At 40.2% G+C, this 21,930-nt stretch overlaps 1 protein-coding gene across 1 annotated transcript in view; it reads right to left on the minus strand.

The window, feature by feature from the left end:
• LOC306886716 (proton-coupled folate transporter-like) overlaps positions 1–21,930 on the minus strand; it is a gene marked incomplete at both ends in the record, with an annotated part of 40,108 nt that overhangs the window by 6,325 nt on the left and 11,853 nt on the right. The window contains 3 exons of the mRNA XM_079444045.1: positions 15,981–16,137; positions 18,869–18,972; positions 20,973–21,112. Of these exons, the coding sequence (XP_079300171.1) occupies positions 15,981–16,137; positions 18,869–18,972; positions 20,973–21,112 (401 nt within the window). The remainder of the gene's footprint in view (positions 1–15,980; positions 16,138–18,868; positions 18,973–20,972; positions 21,113–21,930) is intronic.

Raw genomic sequence — 21,930 nt, forward strand, 5'->3', positions numbered from 1 at the left:
AGTCTGCTCACGTCATGCCTGCCCAGCCAGAGTCTGCTCACGTCATGCCTGCCCAGCCAGAGTCTGCTCACGTCATGCCTGCCCAGCCCGAGTCTGCTCACGTCATGCCTGCCCAGCCCGAGTCTGCTCACGTCATGCCTGCCCAGCCCGAGTCTGCTCACGTCATGCCTGCCCAGCCCGAGTCTGCTCACGTCATGCCTGCCCAGCCCGAGTCTGCTCACGTCATGCCTGCCCAGCCCGAGTCTGCTCACGTCATGCCTGCCCAGCCCGAGTCTGCTCACGCCATGCCTGCCCAGCCCGAGTCTACGGGGCCTGCTCACGCCATGCCTGCCCAGCCCGAGTCTACGGGGCCTGCTCACGCCACGCCTGCCCAGCCCGAGTCTACGGGGCCTGCTCACGCCACGCCTGAGTCCCCGGCCAAGATGGCCGCCACGCCTGAGTCCCCGGCCAAGATGGCCGCCACCAAAATTTCCCCAAGGAATTTTTTTGGGGGGGGCTATAGTACCGAAGCTCCTGCTAATGCGGAGCTTGGGTCTGGAGCTAATGGATGCATGGTTGGCGTATCTGACCTCCCATTGAATACCGCACTGTCTGTGATGGTGGTTGCCATTGGGTGCGTGTGGGCTGCACACTGTGCTCCTGAATCCTCGTCCTGCTCTGTCACGGCTATGGAGGCCGTGTGTGAATCCTTGTCCTGCCCAGTCATGGCTATGGAGGCCGTATGTGAATCCTTGTCCTGCCCAGTCACGGCTATAGTGTCCGCGCTTCAAGAGCGCCCTCAAGTGCCCGCTCCTCCTGAGCGCCCTCAAGTGCCCGCTCCTCCAGAGCGCCCCTCAGATCCCGAGTCTCTAGTCCCGGCTGCTCTGCCCTGGTGGGCTCCGGTCCCGTCTGCTCCGCCCTGGTGGACCCTGATCCTGCCTGCTCCCCATGGCCCCCTGCCTTGCCTGCTCCGCCATGGCTCCCTGCTCTCCCAGGCCCGCCATTGCCCCATGCTCCTAGTCCTGTTGCCCTTCACGGGCCTGGCCCACCATCCCTCCCCCCCATTCTGCCTCTGCTTCACCACCCCCCTGGACTTTTTTGGGGTTGTTTTGGGTTTTTGTTTGGGCGTCGGGAGCCGCCCTTAGAGGGGGGAATATGTAAGGTCTGTTTTGGGTTTTGTTTCTTGTTCATGTTTTCATGTCTTTTATTTTGAAGTTTGGTCATGGTTCCTGTTTTGTCATGCTTCCCTTGCCCTCATGTTTCATTGCTATTGGTTCCTTTGTTCTATGTGTCATGTTCTGATTGGTTGTCCTTGTCATGTGACCCTCATAGTTTTGTATAAGTTTGCTAGTTAGTGCAATTGTGCCTTGTCGTGTATTATAGTTGTAACCTGCTGTTGGTGAGTTTAGTTTGTTCATGCCACGTCAAGCCTGTTCATGTCAAGTCTGTCTCAAGTCCAGTCTGCATCTGTTTGGATTTTGGAAACCACTTTGTAAATAAACTGCACTTGGGTTCATACTACACTCGCCTTCAGTGGACTCCCTCGTTACAGGTGCAGATGTCAAAGCAGTGTATATTTTGGCCATGGCACTCACAAATGTCTTTTATAATCTCCAGACTGGAGCTCTCCGTCGTTATAGATTCACAGCGCAAAGCAACACTCATTTTCATGGTGCCGCCATGGTAACCAGACACACAATTTACTCCAAGGATCTCAGCACTGTACTTCCCTCTAGGCTAACGCCAATACACATTTCTTCAGTAGAGCCGATAAATAAATAAACAATTAAAACAAGAGGAATGTATTGACCAACTGCCAAGCACATTTTAGCTTCAAGCTCTGCAATAAAGTTCCAGCTTGAGTTGTGGATTAGTTTTCATCGAAAAACAGAATAAATCCACTTTAAATGATCACAAGAGGTTTAGCAATACTCTGTGTACAGATTTAAATGTCAGTCGTGTCTACCTGAAACTGCATCATGCCGCTACCTAGTATTATTACCATAGTATTATTTTAACAGACAATGTAGACATGTACACTACTGTTCAAAAGTCTGGGTCAGCCATTTTTGACTTTCTTTCTTTCTTTCTCTTTCTTTCTTTATGAATTATTATTTTTATTAATTATACATTTTAATTCAACAAGGACAAATTAAATGTTATCAAAAATGACAATAAAGACATTTATAATTTTACAAAATATTTCCGTTTTGTTCTGCAAGAACCCTGACACACTTAATTGTGCAGCACAGTCATTTTCAACTAATAATAATAATAATAATATGCAATATGAAATGCTTCTTGAGCTGTAAATTAGCCTATTAGAATGATTTCTGAAGGATCTTGTGACACTGAAGACTGAAGTAATGACTGATAAAAATTCAGATTTGCATCACAGGAATAAATTACATTTTAAAATATATTAAAATAGAAAACTGTTTTTTATGTAATAATATTACTTTAAATGTAATAATATTACTATTTTACTGTATTTTTGATCAAATAAAAGACTAAAAAATTAATAACACACACACACATACATTTGTCTGAATGAAGTGTCAAAATCTATTCGTCTTGCACCTCTCTAAAATACAAACGTGAGAAAAAAGGCTTTCCATCGGTTTTGACCTGGATGAGCAGCAAAACATCTTCAGCAAGTCCGGAAATGAGTTTTACCTCAACTGTGTTGCGGATGACTGAAAACCTGCATAAACACCTTGCCACATTTTTGTGCAACCACAGTTACAATCCTGCCACTCAAACACTTTTAAATATAATACTATGTACAAACAGACAAGCTGCATTAACAGCGATTGTGACATGTCAATTATCAAAGAAAATCTTTCTTAATTTTTTTTGGTCTCCTAGTTTGTAAAAATTAGCAAAACAATGTAGTATAGTACAGTACAATACAAGTGTATAGTGCACGTCTGATGAAACATGTTGTTTCCAAAATTAAATAATTTGACTATATATTGTTATTGTATTAATGTCAAAGAAAATTATTAAAATATGACCTGGAAAATATGTCTTAAGATATACAGTAAGATAATCCTTACCAATCCACTTAAACCTATTTTTTTTTTTCATAAAAAGCCTATAAATATATGTATACTGTGTGTATACATATATGTGTGTCTGTGTGTCTGTGTGTCGATAGATAGATAGATAGATAGATAGATAGATAGATAGATAGATAGATAGATAGATAGATAGATAGATAGATAGATAGATAGATAGATAGATAGATAGATAGATAGATAGATAGATAGATAGATAGATAGATAGATAGATAGACTGATAAACTGGCTTAGATTAAATCTGTTCACCATATAAAGTGATCATGTCTCTTCAGAAAACTTGATTTGAGACGCTCCATTCAAATTGTTTACATAATGAACTTATGTCTTTATGACCTTTCTGAAGCTTGAAATTGTTAGTTGCATGGACTTTCTACCGATAGACAAAAATCATGTGAGAATATTAAAAATATGTTTGTTAGTGTTAGCAAGATGAACGAAAGCCTTATGGCTTATTTGGACGGATGTTCTTGTAAGTAAATGATAATAGACTTTTCATTTTTGGTTGAACTAACCCTTTAAAAAGGTTCTCCTGTAGCGTCATGCTTTAAAACCTTTTATTTTATTTCAAAGAATGGATATCCATTTTGTTGTTCCACAAATAATACATCAGTCCTGCACCAAATGGCACACCTGCAGTCTTGCCGACTTGAAATGGCCTTCTGCTACCAAACAGTCTATGCGGCATTACTTAACCAAAGCAAGGACCCAGAGGAGGCTTAGGGCGACGGGGCCATTGTGTGGTTTTTATTATTTATAAAATCCAACCTCGTTTTGCATCATTGTTAAGTCACTTGCCACTGGTGTAAACTCTCTCTCTAAACAGTACAGCTCCAGTTACGGTGTTTGAGCAGATATAATCACATTCAAAATCCTGAATATGAGGCCAGAGATGAAGGGGAAAGAAAGAGGGCCTAAGCGCTTAAATACAATAAAGACTGTTTGAAGTTAGATTTTAACAGACAAGCCCTTCATAGTCCCGGTAATTGTGGAGCGTAATGAGAGAGAGGCTTTGATGGATGGATTAAGACCGGTCTTAAGTCTGCAGTCTCTAGAGTCCCTGTGTAAACTCTGAATTGAGTCAGTGGCACCACAGAGGCAGACTGCTCTTACTCTCCCACCCGGACTCTGTCATTACTTTTTCGTTTATTCTCTTTTATTTCTCCTCAGACTCATCAATATTCCATAGGGTCAGGTATCATACACTCTGCAAATCCTCCTCACTTTAGCTGACACCTCAAGATGTGCACAAGCACACACACGTGAAATAGAAACATCCCTGAAGGCTGAGATGGAACCGTGGTGAAGCTCTTGGCACTGATGACAATGAAAAAAATAACTAGTGGTTAGTCACGTTTCACATTGTTTTCTCTGAAAAGCTTTTTCATGTCGATAAGAGTGGAATTATGTAGTGCAGGGATGTTCAAACCCACACCGTTCAGGCATTTATGCAACCCAGGCTCATTGGAAAAAGTGGCTGTTGCGACATTCTGCTAAATTATTGCGTTGCTTCAGTTGCTTGCATGTTCAGTTTTTAGTTGTTGTTTTTTTCAGATGAACGTGAACCTGGCAACTTTGTATTATGTTGATTGTTGTATGCATCATGGAAGTTTGGAAATGCAATGTCCGATGAGTGGTGCTAAAAGGTAACTGTTCTATCGCATTTTAAAATAACTTACACTAAACCATACCTTGAACCTAACCAATATTATTAACAAAAGCAAATGTGAAATGGATACACATTTGATGAAGCAACCATGCCATTTTAGCTTTAGCTTCAAGTTTTTGTGCTATTTTAACAAGTGTTGTGACTCTTATTTGACATGACTCGTACCTGAGCTTTCCGCATAGCAAGTGCACTACCAGGTGAGCTACTGAGCAAGATTACTTTGTCTGAAGGAAAGTCCACATATACTATAGTTTAAAGGTTTAGGGTTAGTAAGATGTTTTTAAAGCCTTTCATATGAATTTTACATACAGGTGCATCTAAATAAAAATTATATCGTGAAAAAGTTCTTTTTTTGTAATGTTTCAAAAAGTGAAACTTTCATGTATTCTAGATTTGTTATATGTAAATTAAAACATTTCAAAAGTTTTTGTTATTTTTTATTTTTATTTTGATTATTATAACTTACAGCTCATGAAAGTCAAAAATCCAGTATCTCAAAATATTTGAATATTTACATTTGAGTTTCATTAAATGAACCTCCCTACAGTATAAATTCAAGGTATCTCTTGTTCTTTGAAACCACAATAATGGGTAAGACTGCTGACTTGGCAATGGTCCAGAAGACAATCATTGACACACTCCGCAAAGAGGGTAAGTTACAGAAGGTCATTACTGAAATGGGTGGCTGTTCACAGAGTGCTGTATCAAAGCATATTAAATGCAAAGTTGACTGGAATGAAGAAATTGGGTTCAAACACTTGGGAGAGCTTCACAAGGAGTGAACTGAAGCTGGAGTCAGTGCATCAAGAGTCACCACGCTCAGACGTCTTCAGGAAAAGGGCTGCCAAGCCACTTCTTAAACAGAAACAACGTCAGAGGCATCTTACCTGGGATTAAGAAAAAAATAACTGGTCTGTTGCTCAGTGGTCCAAAGTCCTCTTTTCACATAAAAGTAAATGTTTCATTTCATTTGGAAATCAAGGTCTGGAGTCTGAACGAAGACTGGAGAGGCAAAATCACTTCCATTCTATTCATTCAGGACATTCTATTGTGTAGCAAGTGTTTTGCTGACCATGATATCACTGTGCTTGACTGGCCTCCCAACATGCCTGACCTGAACCCCATATGGAATCTATGGGATATTTTCAAGAGAAAGATGAGAAACAGTCGATCCAACAATACATATGAGCTGAAGGCTCAGTAGTGCCTCAGCAGTGCCACAGGCTGATCGCTTCCATGCCACACCTCACCACATGTCAATGCTGTCATTTGTGCTAAAGGAGACCCGATCCAAGCATTGAGTGCATAAATGAACATACTTTAAAGAACTTTTTCACGATATTAAATTTTTTTGAGATGCACCTTGTATGTGATGCAAATGTTAAAATGTATCAGTTTACAAATTATGCACTATGGTAAATGTGGTTGGGTATCAAGAACCGTTTCCGTTTTAGAACCGTTTCCACATTTTCAAGAATCATGGATTCCATAAGATACACATTTCAATTCCACTTATTAATTCCTGTGTGCACATTTTAATGTGACCATTGAAGTGCAAGAAGATGCGAAAGAGAACGTTTCGGTTTCGTACGTACCCCTCGTTCCCTGATGGAGGGAACAGAGACATTATGTCGTGATGACATTAGGGGATTCACCTGGGAGCCCCAATCACCTCTGATAAGAGAAAATGCCAATGAAATTCTCTAGTTGATTTTGCATATCTGAGCCACTCCCCGTGCATACGGGTATAAAAGGGCGACAGGTGCATCCACTCATCAGGTTTTCTGCTGAGGAGCCGAGAACGTGTCCCAGGCAACCAGCGATGATTCAAGATTGTGGCTTGGGGACATAACGTGAGGGTTACGTACGTAACCGAGACGTTCCCTATCTGTCGGTCACTACGAGTTATGTCGTGACGACATTAACAACCTGAACCCCTTCACAACCTTGTGGCATGCAGATGTTGACAAGTTAGCCCGTGCCAGACAAATGCCATGCAAAAGGTCGCAACCTTCCCATTGCCCCAGCACAAATTCGCTGACCTTGGTACCCGCAGGGACCACAGGTAAGTACATCGCTGCTGGAGATAGCCAAGCTGCTGTTCCTTTCCCCAAGAATTCCCCAAGAAGGGATTTCGACCTTCAAGAAAGAATTCTTCAAGTCTTTCCTATTTGTTGTTACAGCTTGGCCGGCTTCCGGAGAAGGGCGCTACGGAGGCCACATCCGGCCCGAAGGGAGGTAACATGTGGAGACACTGATATGGACTGACCCAGCTTGGGGCAGTACTACATACGACTGGACTCAGGGGCAGATCCTACCTAGGCGTAGGGAGGAGAGCTGCCAGTAGAGCCTGACAGATTACTCTGTCAAAGGGAAGACACGGGTTTACCTTATCGTGGAAGAATACACATATGAGATTACCCGAAGGGAATCAAGCCATACAGAAACCTAGTCCAGTACAAGGGCTGACCAGAGACCCGGGCAAGCTAATACTAGTACTGGGCCTGGCGTCAGACTGCTCCGCCCAGTCTGACCGCCGAGGGTGCTGGAGGAACTCTACCATGGTTCGCCGTCTGGGGAACTTACTGGAGGAGGAAAAAGGCGCTCGCATCCCTGGGTGAGGGGGAATGGCGCAGCAAGCGTTACACCGGCCAGCTCCTGCTGCCACTTACCTGTTACCCAACACACGGGAAGAAACTGACTCAACGTGGAGATTGTAAAATCTCGAAAAGGTGTTCGGTGGGGTCGTATCCAGGTCAGGGTCTCAGGAAAACATGAGAGTAGGCCGGCCCGAAAACAAGGCACTCTTCGCTTACCGAAAATGCTTGGAGGTCACCGACCCTCTTGATGGAAACGCTGTCTTAGCAGACAGGAACTTCAGCTCGACTGAGTCCAGCGGCTCAAATGGACCCCTCTGAAGTCCAGCGAGGACGATAGAGAGATCCCAGGAGGGCACCAATGGTGACCTAGGAGGATTTAACCTCCTGGCACCCCTTAGGAACCTCACGATGAGATAGTGCTTTCCCAGGGACCGGCCATCCACTGTATCGTGATGGGCTGCAATAGCGGCCACATACACTTTCAAGGTGGAGGGGGACAGCCTACACTCCGACCTCTCTTGCAGGAGAGAAAGCACTACTCCAATCCTGCACCTTCGGGTCTTTTCTCGACGAGAAGAACACCAAGTCGTGACAGACTCCACTTCAGTGCGTAGGCTCGTCTTGTTGAGGAAGCTCTAGCCTGAGTGATGGTGTCTACCACAGCCTGTGGCAAGCCACTCAAGTCTGCCGTCAAGTGCCATTTGGTGCCGAGCCCCTGAGAAAGGAGGTCCTTCCTCAGAGTAATGTGCCAAGGAGGGCCTGTCGCGAGGAGCATGAGTTCCGGAAACCAATACGGCGCAATAAATAGGACCTGCTCCTCGTCCTCCCTGACCTTGCACAGTGTCTGTGCGATCAGGCTCACTGGGGGAAATGCATACTTGCGTAGAGCCCGAGGCCAGCTGTGAGCCAGTGTGTCCGTGCCGAGGGGGGCCTCAGTCAGGGAGTAGTACAGCTGGCAGTGGGAGGACTCGTGGGAAGCGAACAGGTCTACCTGAGCTTCCCCGATTCGACTCCAAATCAGCCGGATCGTCTCGGGATGGAATAGCCACTCTCCGGGGAACGTGAGCTGTCGTGAGAGCGCATCAGCTGCACGATTGAGCTCACCCGGAATGCGGATGGCGTGCAGCGACTTGAGCTGTGTCTGACTCCAGAGGAGGAGATGGTGGGCGAGCTGTGACATGCGGCGTGATTGTAGACCTCCCTGCCGGTTGATGTACGAAACAGCCACAGTATTGTCCGTACAGACCTGCTTGCGTAACAGCAGTGGCCGGAACTGCCGCAAGGCTAGGTGCACTGCCAGCAGCTCTAGGCAGTTGATGTGACAAATCAGTCGAGGCCCCGTCCAGAGCCCCGAGGCTGCCTGCCCATTGCATGTAGCGCCCCAACCCGTGCTGTTGTGACAACAATATGCCGGGACACTTGTTCTAAGGGCACACCGGCCCGTAGAAAAGCAAGGTCCGACCAGGGGCTTAAGAGTGGCAACACGACTGTGTGATGGCCACGCGATGTGTACCGCAGCGCCATGCCCATCTCGGGACTCGTGAGTGTAACCAGTGGAAGTGGTCTCATACAGTCAGGTCCATAAATATTGGGCCATCGACACAATTCTAACATTTTTGGCTCTATACACCACCACAATGGATTTCAAATTAAACGAACAAGATGTGCTTTAACTGCAGACTGTCATATTTAATTTGAGGGTATTTACATCCAAATCAGGTGAACGGTGTAGGAATTACAACAGTTTGCATATGTGCCTCCCACTTGTTAAGGGACCAAAAGTAATGGGACAATTGGCTTCTCAGCTGTTCCATGGCCAGGTGTGTGTTATTCCCTCATTATCCCAATTACAATGAGCAGATAAAAGGTCCAGAGTTCATTTCAAGTGTGCTATTTGTGTTTGGAATCTGTTGCTGTTCGTTTCATTTGAAATCCATTGTGGTGGTGTATAGAGCCAAAAATGTTAGAATTGTGGCAATGTCCCAATATTTATGGACCTGACTGTATGAAGCAACCCGAGCGGCGTGACTGCGGCTACGGATGCCATATCAAACGCTACAGGAGGCGCAGACGGGGAAAGCGAGCTGGAGCGCTCGTGAAGCTTCGTCAGCGCGGATTTCGAACGGCTTTGCCTAGCATCCATCTGGCGAATCTCTGCTCTCTACCCAACAAAACGGACAAACTCCTTCTGCTCTCCTGGACAAACAAGGATTTTTCTAACTCTGCTGCTCTGTGTTTCACAGAAACCTGGCTGAATGGCGACATACCGACAGCGTGCTACATCTGCCTAATTATCAGCTGATCAGAGCAGATCGCGACGCAGAATCAACGGGGAAATCGCGCGGCGGAGGGACGTGCTTTTACATCAATGAGAGGTGGTGTACAGATGTAACTGTGTTAAAGAAGATGTGCTGTTCAGATCTAGAAACGCTCTTCATTAACTGCAAGCCGTTCTATTTGCCGCGGAAATTCTGCTCGTTCATTCTCGTGAGTGTTTACATTCCACCGCAAGCGCACATGAGCACAGTTTTACAGAAACTCGCTGATATGATCACAGAGAGTGAGCAACAACACCCGGACTCTGTTTTAATCATTCTTGGGGACTTTAATAAAGCAAATCTCTCCCGCGAACTGCCAAAATACAGACAGCACATCACATGTCCCACCAGAGACAGTAATATATTGGATCACTGTTACACAACAATAAAGGACTCATATCACTCGGTTCCACGAGCAGCTTTAGGACTCTCTGATCACTGTCTGGTTCATCTTATTCCGTCCTACAGGCAGAAACTTAAGTCTGTAAAGCCTGTATTAAGATCTGTTAAAAATGGACTAACGAAACAGAGTGGGATCTACAAGCCTGTTTGGACCTCACATATTGGACTGTTTTTGAAGCCGCTGCCACCGATCTGGATGAGCTCTCAGAGTCTGTAACATCTTATATCAGTGCAACGATATGTGCATTCCTAACAGGACTCATCTAATCTACAACAATGACAAACCATGGTTCACTGCAAAACTCAGACAGCTCCGTCAGGCCAAAGAATATGCTTACAGAATGGGGGATAGTCTTGTACAAACAGGCCAAATACACACTGGAAAAGGAGATCAGAGCGGCAAAGAGGAATTATTCTGACAAGCTCAGGAAAAAATTATCTTCCAGTGATCCTGCTTCAGTGTGGATAGGAATGAAGGATATCACCAGTTACAAGTCACCATCCCCCAGCACTCTGGAGAATCAACACCTGGCAGACGACTTGAACGACTTTTATTGTCGTTTTGAAATTCGATAAACCAATCATCCAGCCGTGAGGGCTTGGGACTGGGCGGTCTGTTGACCTCCAGGCCGATCCCTGTGGCTGCCCGGGCAAGCATGGCTGTCAGCTCCGGGTCCGGTTTGATAGTGGCGACCACACCCGAGAGAGGCAGCCCCGCCGAACCTTCATCCTCGGAGGACGCAAGCCCATCCCCTGATGCTGCGATCGACATCTGATCCTCGGGCAGCGCGCCGAATGAAATGCTGGCGGTCCCGCGGGACGGACCAGCGAAATCACCCGGCAACCGAACAGGACGATCGCTGCGTGAGGAATAAGAGATCCGTGGGGACGTACCTGGCGGAGAAGCTCTTACTGTGACCCTCAGATCTCCCAGAGCACCAGCCGGCGGTCCTCTGCTCGAGTCAGAAAGACCGGGGCGGCTGGCGGCAGAGGGTGCCAATCTTTTCAAAAAAGAAAGGCGAGATCGCAGGGCCGTCATGTTCATACGCCCACAACAGGCGCATGAATCATCCACGAAGGCGTCTTCAGCGTGTTGGATGCCCAGACACTGAAGACAACGATCGTGTCTGTCATCCGCGGACAGGTAACGACCGCAACCAAGAGGACACAGATGGAACGGCATCTTGAAAAAGACGCGAGCCATCCGTGATTTGCTCTTTTAGAATTTGCTCTTTCAGTTGAAGTGCCCAGGTGAATCGCTGCTGCGAGGGACTCCACTGATCGCACCGTAACACCAACCGGGAACAAAATAAAGAGGTGGAAAGGCTTTGTGGAGATCAGCACTCTTCTCATCCACTCGGCTCCGAAGCAAAAATCTGATGAGTGCATGCACCTGTCTCCCTTTTATGCCCGTATGCACAGGGAGTGGCTCAGGTATGCAAAATCAACTAGCCAATTTCATTGGCGTTTTCTCTTATCAGAGGTGATTGCGGCTCCCAGGTGAATCCCCTAATGTCGTCACAACATAACTCGTAGTGACCGACAGATAGGGAACTCGTGCGCTCATATTTTCGTGCTGCATAAAATAAAAACATGCACACAAAAAGCCACCTCTCATATAGTACTCAAATACTGAATTGAGTTCTCTTTTGCATCTTCTTGTGCTTAATACACACAAAATTGTCAAAATATCTGCATCCATGCAGTCTTGAAATGACAGCAACCTAATAAACTTGCTGCCGTCTGTGTCATTAATGCTAATCATAAAAAAAAATCACACTGATCTTGAGTGAATGACTTTTGTAAATTTAATGAGGATTAATCAAATTTTTATTTATAAAAATAAAACCTTTGCCTTGCTTATTTACATTTGATTACATTTTATTTCAATTGCTTTATCTGAACCTTGTTCAGTTGTATTCATCCTTTCTTTTATATGTTCTTATTTTATTACTGACTATATGTTTGAAATTTATACTAGTTAGTCTAGTTGATTTTGCTGTAGTAGTTTTTGTTCTGTAATGTTCTGTAGGATGTTGATTTTGTTCATGGTATTTGGGCTGCAACAGAAATTTTTGCAAAAAGACAGAATAAATGTTTGATATCTAAATATTTTTATTAGTAGTAGTATTATTATTATTTAGCTTGTCGAAATTGAAACTGGGAAATGATAAGAATCGGAATCGATAAGCAGAATTGGTATTGGAATCAGAATCAATAAAAGTGTTTTGAGTTTTGGAAGTTTGCAAAAATGTAGGTAGAGATGCATGTTTTTCCAATGAGCTTATATTGCGTTTATGGGTGCCGTTCTCAAATTCACTCAACACAAATGAAAAAGCCAAACGTCAAAGGGTGTAATTTGAGTTTTCTAGAATTCTAGAATTCTAGTTTTCATGAGACGGCCTGCAATTTCTGATTTGACACGTATCATTTCCTAGCAGGATAATGGATTAAGTATGGATTAAGAACCGTATGTCTTCCTCTGAATTGCACAGGTTTAATAGTGGGCTGCTCAGGACGCAGAGGAGACTGCACGACCCTGAGCGGGCACTGCCTCCGGGAACAGCCCATTAGTGGTGTAATTACAGCCTGGGTGTGATAACCATGCTACACTTCACTACCCACCACACACAGACTTTTATTGCAGGTGTACATTACTTAATGCCTTCATTACCTAAGACAATCACTTAATTATATAGTCTGAGGAAGAACATCAAATGCACGTCAGAATCAATTTGAAGGCTGATAATGGAGGAGGTAGAGCTGTTTATTGCCAACCTGACAAGTGTGTCAGTTAGTTCAAAGCTTTTCAGGGAACCCCTTGAAAGAGCTATTACTCTGATTGCACATAGCAGGTTTTTGGATCAATGAACTAAAGATACTAGAGATAAAATGAATGCCGCCTTAACTCACAAATTTCATTGGAATAGTTTTGGGTGAAACTGGATGATACTGTCTCATACCATTTACTTAATTGTTCTTGTCAAATGTATATAAGAGGGAGAATGTTAAATGAAAATGATATCATAAGATTCACAGTTTAGGCCTGGTAAGATTTTTTTGTGGTTTTGATAAGAAGTCTAACCTAGGCTGCATTTATCAAAAATACAGTTAAAATTTTAATATTATAATAATTTAAAATAACAATTTTACATTCTGAAATAATTGTAATATATTTTAAAGTGTAATTTATTTCTCTAATGGAAAAGCTGAATTTTTTTATCCTTCAGAAATCATTCTAATATGCTGATTTGCATAGAAACATTTAATTTTCTATAAATGGTTGTTCATCTTAATATTTTTGTTGGAAGCAAGATAGATTTTTAAGACTCCTTGACAAATAAAAAGTTCAAAAGAACAGCATTTAGAAATATTTACTGTCAAATATTTCAATTGTTTCAGTTATTGTTAATTTAATGAATTTTTGCTAAATGAAAGTATTAATTACATTATTAATTAGTAATGTACACACACTTGTGTCACTGAAAACCTTTAAAATATTTTGAATCCAAACTATAGTGGATACCATTGACTACATTTACATTTATACAATTTGCAGATGTTTATATCCATAGTAACTTATATTTGCATTAAATGAAAATTATGTACTTAAGTTGTATCACTCTATGCGTTACCTAGAAATTGGGCCCATGGCCTTGGTGTTGCTAGCACCGTGCTCTAATGTAACATAATGTAGTCCGGTTGAGTCAGACATAGTAATGTGTTTTGGTAGAAGTTGCCCATCTGTCCATTTAATGGCAAATGGGAAGACCATTACATAAAGAGCATTTATCAAGAGCCATCACCACCATCACATTATTGTAATGCATGTTATTGTAAATGAGTGCTCTATTTTATTAGAATAACATGTTTAATTAACAAACAAACATTTAATTCCAGAGTCTGAGGTCCTCAAACAAGCAAACTCCAGTGTAGCCACACTGACCTCCCTTAAAAATCTACAATACTGTTAAAAAATGACCTTTAAAGAACTCTTTAAGAACTTTTTTTTTTTAAAACATTATTTTACTTGAAATTAGACCTTAGTGGCTAGATTGAGTTTAGTCGTGTAGCGCTCACATCACATGTGGAGTAGAAATGTATTAAGATCCCTCTCTCACTATAAATGCTGAAGAATACACAAGAGATGGATCAATATCTAATTTGCCATTCTCTGTATTTCTCTACATGACAAATGTAAGTACTTATGTTATGCTATTATCACACAATATGTCATGCTCATCTTCTCCAAATATATAAAAATCAAAACCTTATGGAGATGCAGACATACTTCAAAGTAAAAAAACATATTAGACCTATTATATATGTGGTTCGCAAGCAGCATAAGTAGTGATGAGAAGTTTGCATTAAAAGGTCACATTAGTTACCTTGAAAGTTGTGCGCTAAACATTGTGCTTGTATAATCTTAATCTCGAAGCAAAACTAGTTAAAAACCCCTGGGAAGTATTATTAAACCATAGAGGACCATAATGTCCCATCTTAATTACAAGGCCCGGGACAATGTTCCTGGATGCTTCCCCTCTTTTGGTATGAAGTATATTTTTGAAACACAATAGGGTTTATGTGAGTATATTATTAACCAGCTATTAAAAAAAAAACATTAGTTTTAAACTATGGCTCCACTTGATATTACCTCAAAATGAATATTTAATCCAATTATCCCAGACACTAAGCAAGCAATTAACATTAAAATTGGACAATAATTGCGACCTCATTTGACCAAAAGAGTTGCCATGCCAACAATCACACCGTATATCTGAGGCGCTATTGTGAATTATGGAAGAGAAAAATAGGAGAACACTGATCATGACATTTCATTGAAAAACAAATTATTATAGCCAATAATGAATATAATTATTATTAAAATCTTGTAACTAGATTACATCTGTTCAAACTAAAACACATGTATGCATTTATGTATGCTTTTAAATATGTGAGAAGGAGAGCTTCTCCAACTGTGTCTTGGTTTCTTGGTTCTTCCTCATCTATTTAAATATCTTAGGGAGTTGTTGCTTGCCAATGTCGAATTGGCTTGCTCACTGGGGGTTTAAGGCACTATTCTTTGTAAAGCTGCTTTTTGAACAATAAGTATTGTGAAAAGCTCTATACAAATAAATTGAATAGAGGTGTTCAGTTTGTAGCCCTAATACCCAGAAGAGAATTAGCATTTTTGAGCCATGGGTTCTCGCAGGAATTTCTAATGGGCTTTTAGAGCAGCAGTCTGTGGATAACATTACCTGAAGAGTCCTGTTTTGTTCTGCAACATAAATGACACATAGTCACACCTCAGATAATATTCTGCAACTGTAGTGTGGTGTACAATGATTTCATGCTAGATATTGCAACAGCCACGATTCATTAACTTCAAGAATAGTTAGCAAGTTGGATGCAGAATGACTGTGCAGTTAGGTTTTTTTGATTTGCTCCCTTTTTTTGCCAGCACTACTGTGCACTTAGAATTTTTTTTTTAAAGCACACAGATTATACATTTACATTAAAGTATGACTGTGTGTAATTTATGTTGTAGAACAAAACATTAAAGTCTCTTAAAGTAATAAGATATGTGATTATTTTTTTAAACTTTAGAAATTCCCTTAGGATTTTTTTGGGGGGATTGGCAATAAGCATATTAAACATTTTTAGTACAAAGTCTGGGGTGAGTAAGAATTTGTTTTATTTTCATCAAAGGATCCTAAAAAAGTATAATGAAAAAAAAAAATCAATCAATCAGCACAACTCTTTTCAACATTGATAATAGTGAGAAATGACACTGAATACTGGAATAGTTGATTCTGAAAATCCATAAACAAATTACAAAAGAAAGAAAGAGTTATGTTATGTAATAATATTTCACAATATTATAATATATTGTACTTGCTGTAGACTCCATATAAAGGAAAGATTCACTTACTGCAAGAGAATGAGCACGATGAGTGTGAAGACTGCCATGATGATGAAGGGCATCCCGGGGAAGGTAGGCAGGGTCAGGGGGTACAACCCGTTAAAGATCGTAGCAGCAATAAGGATGCATGTCGCTTCCACTGAGGCCGCGAAGGAGAACATGGCACCTGAGGACATCAACATTCAAGTCAATAAAGACGTGAAATAGACATCCAGAGAAATTCAGCTGAACCAGGCTTAGTTTGCCAGTGAGAAATACATTTTAGTGAATTTTAGTGATTAAGACATTATTTTTTTTATTTTTTGTAACAGTAAAATGTTACAATTAGCTTGCTGGTCCAACATATAAAGGAGGAGAAAATAGACTATAACTCTCACAACATGAATGGGAAAACACAACATGCACAAAAAAGATGATGATTCATAAATATTTATATCACTATTAATGATTTAAAAAAAAAAAAAAACTTGTTTTTTGTGCTGAAGTCCTTTGTACTCAGAAATTTAGTTTATATTACAAAGAAAGCATTCTTTACAACACTACAACAAACGTCTGTTAAATGGTGTCCATATTTAAAATTGATACATTTGACAGCCAGTTTTATCCAAATTAACTGACAGTGCTTTCAAGCTACAGTTTGACTATATCAGTGGTCCAATTGGACAATGGACTGTGATAACACATTTCCACACTTATTAACATCATAAATCTAATATTTGTTTTCCATTTCATAATAATAATAATGTAAATGTATAACTCCTTGTGTTTTACACTGACATTAAATTAAAGAAACACTGCTTTAATGTGACCTCTTTCTCTCTTCTGACCAAAATCTTTCAATATTTTTCCCCCTTTTGTAAAGTCGTAACACTACTGCGCTAATATTATTTATTTATTTATTTTCCTTTTGATATATTGGTTTTACTTTTCTGTCATTACCATAGAAGTTTCCCATCTTTGCTGACTTCTGCTTCTGAGAACCTGAGAAATATGTAAACGGTCCATGGAAAATTTGTTGGAGGTATTTTTAAATTAATTTATATTAATATATTTATTTTATTTGAAATAAACAAACACATAAATGGATCCCACTTTATATTAAGTAGCCTTAACTAATATGTACTTACATTTGAATTTATCACTTGGTACAAATGCACTTATTGTGTACATACATGTTTTTACAATATACTTTTTTTTAAATACCTACATTTATAATTACCCTGTTGACCATCCCTTACACCTTAAATCACCCTTAAACCTACCCATACCACCAAACCTGTCCCTAACCTTACCCGTATCCCACCTCAATAGCAGCAAAAGTGTTTTGCAATAGCACATTGTAGAATGTATTTTATTTTTTATTTTTTTAAGTGCATAGTAGTTAAGGCCACTTAATATAAAGTGGGACCAATAAATGATTACATAGTGAAGCCCAACAATTACAGCTAAATTAAAAACATGTGTTTCTAATAAAGTTATCTGAAACGTTGTGGATAAAGCTAGCGCCGTTTCATTAATATGCCATGGATTCACCTGAAATTCATAACCTCTGATTTTATCTGAATGAAAGAATAATAGCTGTGGAAACTGAGGTCTGTGCAGTAGATCGTTGGCATGAATAATGGTTTGATCCACTTTGATAAAATATCTCCCTGAGCTACGCTGAACTTCGGGACTGCTCTGACTAACTGGAGCAGAATGAGTCGTGGAGCATTAGGGCAGCACGTAAGTGCCTGAAACATGCAATACTTATTGATCTTCCCCAGAGCTGGAAGTCGTGTGAGTGCCCCGGAATGACTGGAAACTGCAATAGAGTCAGTGACACATGCAATCTGAGACATAAACCGAGGAAACGGCTGTCAAATTGGAGAGAGGCAGATTGCACGGTGAAAACAGTGCATTTATGGATGGGAATGGTCTGTCATCAATGTGTCCTCTCACAGTTGTATCACTTTTGCATGAACAGGAAAATAAATAAAAGTAATGGGAAGAAAGATGTTTGTGTCCACAAATGGATATTTCTTTTCGGTTTGGCTTACAGCTGCACGAGTAGTAGAAACAAGCCGGGGTGGATATATGAATATGAAAGTGTACTCAAGATGTTGTTTGTTGTTCCTCCTGCATTGTTTTCCACTTAGCCGAGTTTGATAATTCTATGATTTTTTTTAGAAAGCCGGTGTTCAGTTCCTCGGTTAATTATGCATACTGCGACGCCTCTCATTAAGGATTTGTGAAAGGACAATGGAGATTAAATCTTGGGCTTTTAGCTACTTTATCAGGCAGAAACAAATGTCAAAGAAAGTAAAGATTTAAAAGAAAGGCATGACTCAAATCTATTTGTCATATGAAGGTCAAAACACTTTGCAGTTTCCTGAGGATATTTCAGCTCATTTGTGGGCTTGTAGATCAAACAGGAAGAAGAAAGGAGTGCTGTGATGTACACATTACACAATGCAACACACTCTAATAAAAACACACACACACAGGGATGGTTTCAGGTGATAATACCATGGTACTTAATGATTTCTATTATATATTCATGGTATTCCCTCTAAGATTCAGAACAACTGGATTTATTTATATAGGCTTTTTTTAATAGCACATATAGTTTCACAGCAACTTCACTAACAACAGATGTTTTTACTTATTATGGTAAATGTGCAAAAGCATGTTATTTCCATGGTGTCTATACATAAACCACATTTGTACCATAGTATTTCTGCAAATACATACATTCATATTTAACCATGATACCATAAAAAAAGTGTTACCATGGCATCTCCCTTATGAAAATTAACCTAATATATTTTTGTTTTAAAAAAATTTGGAGCTTTATTATTTATTTTTGTGTTGCCTCTCTCTTTCTCTCATTGAATTGTGAATATATAACACAATACCTTGTTCATCAGCTCCTACGATGGAAGAAGACAAAGAGCGAATCACTGCTTGGCTGATACCAGTTGGAGCGCCAACCACAGCAACTACAAAACCACAGGACAAACTACACAAACAATACCAGTTCATAAAAGTGCTAAGATTAACTGTAAACAACATAATATATTAATATATAGACCTGCATAGGCCTACACTATATTAAGAAACATTACTTAAAATTAAACATAAAGACACAATTAACTAATCTCTCTGGTGAGACCAGAGGAATGCTAACCAGTTCTGAAATATAAGTGAATCTAAATGGACTATTCAATAATTCATCAGCTTAATCTATGTGTATGAAATTCTGTGAGGTACTTGTGATTACAAAGCATGGGCTTCTTCTAACGGCTCAGATTGTAAAGTCACTCGCTTGTCGCGGCAGCCTGATCATGCGTGATCAGGAAAAGCAGATCCTCAAGGGAACAAAAGATTTTCTGTATTTGCGTCGATGCGCATGAGGTGGGGAGTATCTGTGTGCGCACGTGTCCGTGTGTGTGTGTGTGTGTGTGTAGGTTCTGCACACACCACACATGCGCTGTACTTTCAGAATGGAGGTTATGACTCCCGTGTGCCACTGCTGTGCCCCTCATTATCGCAGCCGACAGAAAAGACCAGCATACAAATTCCACCCTCCCTGGCACTGATTATTCATCAGAGCCGCCACTCATCTCCCTTTAAAAGGCTTTCGTCTGCCACATCGATTAGAATAACAATTTCCACAACCATTTATTTAATTAACAGTATTAACGCCGATCCGGCTGTCTCTCCCTGAGAGTGGCCGTCTATGAAGGCCGGCACAATGTTATCATTACTCACCACTCTGAGAACTCCTCTTTGGAGATGGAGCCCCCCTGGAACAAGGCAAGGAGTTCAGACAGCAGTGAGGAATGAATGTGAACCATAAAAAGTCTGGTCAGGTAGACTGTTTTTCCAAAACATTTAGCCATTTGACTGTCTTGTTAAAACAGGCAGCTCAAGTGAAGACCGTCGGCCTTGAGTGGGAAACATTTGCTTTGTGCATGCCACATACTGACAGAAGAAATCTACATTGTTTTAGGGAAGAGAGATGTGCTTTGATATGCTCGCTGACAGATTTGAAATAGGGTCAGTTGTGCTGTTTCTAACCATCTTGAAGTGTAAAACCTTCCCACGTTACCAATTGACAACATGACAAATATCACTAACACAACAATACTACCAAGTCAATGACAAATCTAAAACTAAAAGTTAAATATTAAAAAATAAATTAAATTACCTTTAAAACTATTTATTTATTTTATTTTTATATATATATATTTTTGAACGTCTCTTACACACTCTTATAAGGATAAAAAAAAATTGTAAAATTGTAATATTTTAAAAGATATTTTTACAATTTAAAATAAATATTTTCTACTTAAATATTTTTTAAAAGCCATTGCTCCAGTCTTCAGTCTTCCCTGCCTCTTAATCATCGTTCTGAGTTTGTCTTTCCGTGTCTCCAGTGTTCCCTGTGTTTGAATTAATAAAGCCAATATTTTGAAGAGTTCCTCGCCTCCTTGTTCCATGGCTCCTACGAACTATGACAAATATATATAATACCATTTAATAATAATTATATTACAGTATTAAAATTATGTCACTTTCATAGACAAAAAAAACAAGAACAAACAAATAAATAGTATTATATATATATATATATATATATATATATATATATATATATATAATATTCTATTTATTTGTTTATATATATATATATATATATATATATATATTTTTTTTTTTTTTTTTTATGCCACCAACAAAAGATCAAAATGAATTTTAATTCAGAAATCAACAATAGTTTATCACAGAATATGTGTATTCAAGTCACTGTATGTATGAATTTCATATTTAATGCATTTTTGAATAAATTAATAGGTCTGGACAAAATAAATCACATCATTGACCCTACCGCATTATTAACTTGACATAATGGTTTTCTCGATCATTCTTCATGCACAATAACTTTGCAAGGAGCTTCATTATGTCAATATATAATTTATATAAAACATTCGAGTCATTTGAGTGATGGGAGCTTACCTTAGGAAGACCATACATGTGTTGCTTGAGAGGGCGAGTAGGACATAAGAGGCGATTCTAGACAAAGCGCTGAGTTTTGCTAATGTCAGCTCCTTCATACACCTCATCAGCACAGGAAATAGAGCCAGAAGTCCAAAGCCCTGCCAGAGAGCAGCACAGTAGGTTAGAGCTCAAAAACCTTGCCAAGATGAAAAAAATAAATAAACTGCCATCATTTGGCTGAAGTACAGTCCATTAAAACTTTTGAAAAAGAGCAAAGAGTGAAATGGAAGCTAAATAGGGATTCGTTACTATGTAATCTGCTATGGATCCGTTGTTGGTTAGCACAATTAATTTCACTTTAAAATCGATGTATAATTTAAAAATTGTTAAAATAAGGCTAAAAATGTTGAAAATATCCAAAACACACTGCATAAACCAAACTTTAAATCGTTGATCCATCTGGCTGCCATCTTGATTACACTATCCACTTAAGAAAAAAACAGGTATAATAAATAAGATGTTTAATAAATTGATCTTCTTTAGCTCAACAATATTTATTTTAGTCTGGCCAAGATAATGCATATTGAAGAGTAGACAAACTGATGATGTTAAAATGAAAAAGACCACAGACTCTTTTAATCTATAAAAGTGCAGTCACATTGTCAAAAATGTAGCGATGAAAACCCATTTCAAACCAAACATGACCAACTTGAGTTAGATGTGAAATACGTGCAGGAAAATATTCCGCCCTCATGTGAAATTCCCAGTAGGGATTACTGTAGGTCAATTCGGGGTAGACGTCACAGTTACCTCAGTAGCAGCTGCGCGTAGAAAAACCCTGGTAACAAGTGGAGGGAAACGGGTAAAATCCATGGAATAAGTGAAAAAAAAAAATAGTGTCCTTTGTATGTAAGGATCGGAATACAAATCAGTTTTATAGAATACTGTCATCAAAGATGCCATTTTAAACAGACAG

This window comes from Barbus barbus (genome assembly GCF_936440315.1).
Source record: "Barbus barbus genome assembly, chromosome: 20".
Taxonomy (NCBI): domain Eukaryota; kingdom Metazoa; phylum Chordata; class Actinopteri; order Cypriniformes; family Cyprinidae; genus Barbus; species Barbus barbus.